Source organism: Bactrocera tryoni, chromosome 1, assembly GCF_016617805.1.
Source record: "Bactrocera tryoni isolate S06 chromosome 1, CSIRO_BtryS06_freeze2, whole genome shotgun sequence".
NCBI lineage: Eukaryota > Metazoa > Arthropoda > Insecta > Diptera > Tephritidae > Bactrocera > Bactrocera tryoni.
Genome location: NC_052499.1, coordinates 26,622,998 through 26,629,575, shown reverse-complemented (window position 1 = coordinate 26,629,575; position 6,578 = coordinate 26,622,998). Strand labels below are relative to the sequence as shown.

Sequence of the window (6,578 nt, the reverse complement as noted above, 5' to 3'; positions counted from 1 at the left end):
TGGCTTTAAATTCGCTCACAATCGTGGCTAGATGCGATGGTGCATTGTCGTCATCTAAATTCCATGAATTGGTTTTCCACAATTCCTGCTGTTTTCGACGGATGTCCTCACGCAAACGCCTCAAAACGCCAAATAGAACTCCTTATTGACCGTCTGTCCCTGCGGAATAAATTCATTATGCACCAAACCACGAATATCGAAAAAACAATGATCATCACTTTCCCCTCGTTTTTTTTCCTCCATTCGGATGATTGTTGACTTTTTTGCACCGATGTCTCATCGGTAGTTATAATGTTCTCCTTGAAGCATGTCCAAAGAAACCAGTTTAAGGTATTAAGAGTCGAGCAAGGATGCGTTTCATACCCAAAATATCCACCAAAATCATTCGAATGGATTTGCGAGAGATGTCGAGCTCTCTTACCATCTCTCTAACACTTGCCTGACGATTTTTAAGCACCGTATCCTTCACTTTTTTAATATTTTCAACAGTTGAAGAGGTAGAAGGTCGTCAAGAAAGAGGCATTTCTTCAACGATCTCTTAACCGTCTTTGCAGATTTTGTACTCGTAGGCTTGTGTTTTTGAATCGCCGTAAGCCTTTTTTAACATTCCCAACGATTCCGTACACTGAACACGGTTAGGAATTCAAAATTTGAGACAAATTCTTTGTTCGATATTTTTATCCATTGTAAAAGTCGCAACGCACTACCGACTTAAGCAGCTGCTGTAAACACACCGGATGACAGCTTTACCATCTTAGCAAAAAACATTTTTTCGAAATATCATTTACCCTGGGAGCTTAATTACAATTTCTGGATGTTCCGCTGTAAGCAAACGGCTGTACGAATGTTTTCTCAAAATCTCAGTAAAAACTGCTAGCAGAGAAGTGTATTATATTCCTTAAAAGGAATCACGATGAACCTGTAACCGCACGATGTCTGAATCTTCTTCGTTTGCGTTTTATTACATCTTGGCAACCATATCGGCCAGAGGCAGGCCGATTGGCTCCTATCTTGCAACAACGTTTCTTTATTCTTTCCTCAGGTGCTCATTATCCGGCTAGCGGCTTGAAGATTGAGTTGCGGCTCTGTACCTTGACAAAAATCGCGATGTTATGCGGAGTGAAGGAGCACAGGCTGTCAAGTGTAACGCTTCAAATAATGGGGATGTTGACAGTCGGAATTTTAATGACATCGACTGTGAAATAAAGATCCAGTCTGTACTCTATTATCCAGTTAGTAAATATTGTCGCTGTGGATTTAAGGGGTGATAGTGTCAAGGTTTTTTTAGGGGAGAAGTTATAAAGATCCGGCTGTTCACCTTTGAACTTGGTATGCCAATATCGTCTGCGTTAATGGAGTTTCGAAATACGGAAAGCCCCTGTTTAATTTTTCTCAAATTATCTTGTCCTCGAAATATCTTCAGCTCTGGAGGGGGCGTAGATTGTTTAATGACTTCTAGTAGCGTTATGTGATTGACTGTGTCAAAAGCTTTTGACAAGTATGCCGCTAGGATCGTCCTCACGATTCAAATTTAATATATCAGTCAATATAGTTCAGAGGGAACATAAAATGAGTATCTTAGCAATATATTACCATATACTCATACGAATGAGATTTGAGTATTTTTTGGGAACATTGTCTGACAATTCTATTTCATCCTCTGGTACAATCATTCTAGTATTATTTTGGTAAATAATGAGACTCATTTCCTTAGAAATTCGTTTTTTTATTTACATTCTGTGTTTAAACTGTACTTTTTATTGGTTTCACAATATTTACAACTGAATTTTGGGTTGGTCTACATTTATTTAGACCATGTAAATTCTCTGTAGAACGATTCAAGAACTTATACATATCAGTGATCTTAAAGAAAAACAGCTGAAATCGAGTGAAGGCGGAACCGAATTATAATACCATCTTGGTTTTTGGTAGCAAATTTCAGCATCTCAAAGTTATTTCATCCAAAATCAACAATTAAAATCATGAAATATGATTTTAGCGCCAAAAACAACATTTAAAGAGTATTTTTCAAAGCCGCCCAAAATCGACTTAAGCCGTTTGGCCTTGTGGTCACCGATATGCATGTAAGTAAAATGTCTTAAGTTCATTAAAGTTTCTCGGAAAATCGTTGTGTTGGTCCATTAGGCCGCCACACCGGTGTCTGTAACGGAAGATCCTTCTGACGAAACTCTAGCGTCGGATGGAACAATGGATTCTCCGGAGAAATAAGGTTACGTCGCATACAGCGGCTCGCGGTCGCACAGGGCCGGCAGTACGAGAGACTTCTAGTTGTTGCGCTGTGACAAGGGACTGTGGAAGACCATGGTGATCTGGGCAGATTCCGATTTTTATAGGCGTCACAACAGTCTGTTTGTGGATTCGTATTCGGGCACATACCCACGTGACAGCCATACTCGCAACTGCCCGGCGGCCACAGCATAAAATCGATCGATGGCTGCCACTGATCACAGGAGGGTAGGGTGAACTGCTCCATGCCCATTAAACGTTGTCCATCAGCACAAGCGCCATTAGCGTCACATTTACAGTTGTTGCAGCTGTAGAGGAGCGGGGGAGGGAGTATGAGTAAAGCAAAGAGAGAGCTATAGTCCAGGTGAATACATTTACTTACTCGCTAAACATATCTTATTTTCTTTCTTTTCGAGCTGCTGAGTTGGAGCGTGGTAAGTAGCAGTTTGTCTTGTTATTAAGCGTGATAAAGAATTGTTGTAATTTAGATTTTTTTTTCGAAACTAATTAACAAAATATTTCAAAGGAAAAATTAAACCAAAACAAAAGGCAATAAAAATTTTCGAATTCGAATACTCAAAAATTAAATAAATAAACAGAAGCTTCCAAACTCACAGTACACTATAGTTAAAACTATATATATATATATATACATATACAGATATACTCTATATCGTATTATAACTGTTTTTACGCGAAACTTGCGACTCCATGACTACAAAATTATAATTATCCATAAGTTTTTAAACTAATTCTGACTATAATTACTTTCTTTCGAAAATCTCCGGTGGGACCATACCACAGAACATACTAAAAAAACGAAGCGGTTAATGTCATATATGTATGTATATGCATACATACGGCTGCTATATATATTTCTGGCCTAATAGTGAAAATAGGAATATTTATCAACGAAAATGGTTTTATTGTTTTTCAAAATATTCTCCAACAAGATTTATACACTTTTGCATGCGCTCAAACCAATTTTCGAAGCACTTTTTCCACTCCAAAACATGGTTTTTAAATGCTTCAACAGCATCTTCTGACGACGAAAATCGTTGACCACGCATTATTTTCTTGATGTGTGGGAATAAAAAGAAGTCATTGGGTGCCAAGTCAGGGTTGTACGGCGGATGACCTATCAATTCGACGTTTTGGCCGTTCAAAAAGGCGCTGGTTTGAGCCGATGTGTGAGAGCTCGCATTGTCATGGTGCACAATGATTCGTCTTCTCTTGTTCGTTTTTCGAATTTCTCCGAAGACTTCAGGCAAACAAATGGTGGTTTACCACTCAGAATTGACCGTCCTACATTGCTCAAGCGGAACAGTCGCCACATGACCAGTTTTGCCGAAGAAACAGCCGACCATTTGCTTCGAAGTGCTTCTTCCACGAACAACTTTCGTTGGATTTGGCTCGTCTTGGAAGACCCACACGGTCGATTGCTGTTTTGTTTCGGGCTCATACGTATAGATCCATGATTCGTCACCTGTGACGATCTTATAAACGTCTTTTGAAGTACCGCGATCGTATCTTTTAGCATTTCTTTACACCAATCCACACGAGCCTTTTTTTGAGCGATTGTCAAATTGTGCGGCATCCAACGAGAACAAACCTTTTTTACGGCCAGGTGTTCATGCAATATCGAATGTATGCTGGTGGGAGAAATGCATAGGCATGCCTCTATCTGAAGGTATGTTACGCTGACGGTCTTGCATTATCAGTTCACGTACGGCATCGATGTTTTCTGGCACAACGGCTGTTTTGGACGACCTTCACGGAATTCGTCTTTGAGCGAGCGTCGGCCACGATTGAATTCGTTGTACCAGTTTTTCACAGTGCTATAGGATGGTGCTTCATAGCCATACAAAGATTTTAGTTCATCGATGCACTCTTGTCGTGATAATCCACGTCGAAAGTTGTGAAAAATGATCGCACGAAAATGTTCACGAGTTAATTCCATTTTTTGGCCGAGATGAATTTTTTAATTCCCAGTAAATAAAACAATTCACCATTAAATGACAAAACGTTCTGAGTGATGTTATGCTAAAAAATGTCAAACTTTCCAATAGAAATGTCAGATTGCACCTGGCAACACTTAGTGTTGCCCTAGGCCAGAATATATATAGCAGCAATATATATGCTGAAATAAAGCAAGTAAAAATCGTTTTAATCTCAGAGGTTTTTATAAAACAATACGAATTTTGGTGAAAACTTCTCCGGGTTTTTGAAAGTTCTCGTTAACTATATCTCGAAGACCTTCTTAAAATTTAATTAAGATCGTTTAACTCGCAAGTCTTACAAAACACAGTTTCGAGAAAAACTCGCAACTTGTCAAGGCAGTTTTTACAGAACTATCAACATAAACATTTAGGACAAGAGACAATAAAAACCCGTTTTTTGAGGCCATAAAACTCATGTAGCCCCTTAATATATATCTTAATGGTTGCCATTGTAGAGTGGTGAAATGTATGTGAATAGTTAACTTAGATTATTTCCGAAAAAGTAATGTGTTTTGTTATTACAGTCTATAGAGAACTCATCAATCTCATGGAAATCACAGATGTCACCAGTTGTCCATAATTTGCAGCCCTGATTCGAATTCTACAGTTCAGAGAAAATTTCATAACAAACCTGTTTTAGTGAATGGTAGGAAAATTTCTGATATCTATGACCTCTTGAAAATTATACTTCAATAATCTGGTTGTACGAGATATAAGACGACATTGACATAGTTCAGCGAATTAAAAGACAACGACTACGCTGGTTAGGTCATATCGCTCGAATAGATGAAAACACTCTAGTGCTTAGAGTATTTGACGCAGTACGCAGGGGAAGCGAGAGGGAAGAACGACTGGCGCGCTGTTGTAAACTCGGCTATAACCGCGTAAGCGGTATCTACGCCAATAAAGAAGAATAATCTAATTGTATTAAAATACTCGAAGTTAGGAGACTTACTCCATATTAGAAAAGTTAGACGTCAGAAAGTTTTATTTCATATAATTTTGGACAATGTTGTGAGCACAACATTCAATACCACATATTATGTTTCAACCGATACGTATAGGACAACTGATTCATTGTACAACGCGGTGGTGACGCATACGAGCGTTGCAATTGATTTCTGGGCCATATTGGACAGCGTTTGCTGTAGGACTTTTTGTAAAAAGAGCAATTGTAGGTGGTAGCGCTTTCTGGCGGACCTATTTGGCGCCCAAACCAAGATCTTGGACGAATAGCGCGACGGCGGCAAGGTTGTTGGAAATAGGTGCTTCCACATGCAGCGAAGGTATCACAATTGTCATAGCTAGGAGGTTCATCATACAAGTTTTTACCGTAATTCCAATTATATTCTCCCGGAGGTGGTAGATTCGGTGGACAAGCGCTTGTTAGAGACCATGCGTAATTTATAGGAAACAAACCGTTTTGCCTGGGGTCAATTAGAGTCGTAATTTAAATGTTTGGGTGAAAATTCAACACTGGTCCATTTCTTTTATAACTACATACTTACTGAGTCATTATGGCCTTATTCTTGTTGTTTACAAAAATTTATTTTTTTTTTAAATACGGAGCTGGTAAAATTTTGTTTATATTTTTCAGTGCCTTGAAAGGATAATTACGTTTGCTTGAAAAGCAGATAGGATTACTTAAAAATAAAAATATGTTTTCAAATATATGTATATTTGAATAGAGTGTGTATTATTTCTTCCAACTGAAGACCCGGCTCGTGGTGAATATATCAATTATCTTAAACTTGCTCCGGATATCTCCGAAATAGATGAAAATGGATAAAAAGATAAAGACGAGCTACGATACTCCTTTTAATAATGTTTTGGCCTGATTTCTCACTCGAGAGAACAGGCATACAAGAGTTTTTAGTTTCCAGCTTCGGCACTGAAAACCAGATGTAAATCCTGTAGAGCTCTAATTACTATAAAAACAGATCATTTTTTAGTCTCAGTCAAAGTCAAAATTATTTGTTGTAATTAGAACATCCACCAACCAGATCGATCAAGTTGCGTTAGACTTAAGACACGTTCCCAGTGTTTGAGACGTGCGTACGCTAAGAGATCTTAACGACAGTAGTATCTACTGAGGTCTTCATATTTACTGCCAGAGTTAAAGAGACGCCGAACTCAACTGTCATTGGAAATGAGAGAGGGTATCTGACAAACTTTGACAGTTGACTGGATGTGGTAGGTTTTGACATTTCGGAATTGGAATGACTGGAAAAAGAAAAGAGGAAAAAGAGAGACCTCACAATCAGCGCCAACTATTGTGGGATAAGCCTCCTCAACTTCGTATATAAGGTTCTATCAAGCGAACTGTGTTAA

General features: G+C 38.6%; 2 protein-coding genes across 2 annotated transcripts; both read right to left on the bottom strand.

Annotated features, from left to right (window-relative positions):
* Positions 1 to 1,780: 1,780 nt before the first annotated feature.
* Positions 1,781 to 2,765, bottom strand: LOC120766481. The gene is made up of 2 exons (XM_040092023.1): positions 2,630 to 2,765; positions 1,781 to 2,555 (listed from the first exon to the last, which is right to left on the bottom strand). The coding sequence occupies exons 1-2, from the start codon at positions 2,638 to 2,640 to the stop codon at positions 2,108 to 2,110; spliced, it is 459 nt and encodes a 152-aa protein (XP_039947957.1). The 5' UTR covers positions 2,641 to 2,765; the 3' UTR covers positions 1,781 to 2,107.
* Positions 2,766 to 5,274: 2,509 nt separating this feature from the next.
* LOC120780666 lies at positions 5,275 to 5,814 on the bottom strand. The gene is made up of 2 exons (XM_040112953.1): positions 5,756 to 5,814; positions 5,275 to 5,674 (listed from the first exon to the last, which is right to left on the bottom strand). The coding sequence occupies exons 1-2, from the start codon at positions 5,761 to 5,763 to the stop codon at positions 5,275 to 5,277; spliced, it is 408 nt and encodes a 135-aa protein (XP_039968887.1). The 5' UTR covers positions 5,764 to 5,814.
* Positions 5,815 to 6,578: the final 764 nt, after the last annotated feature.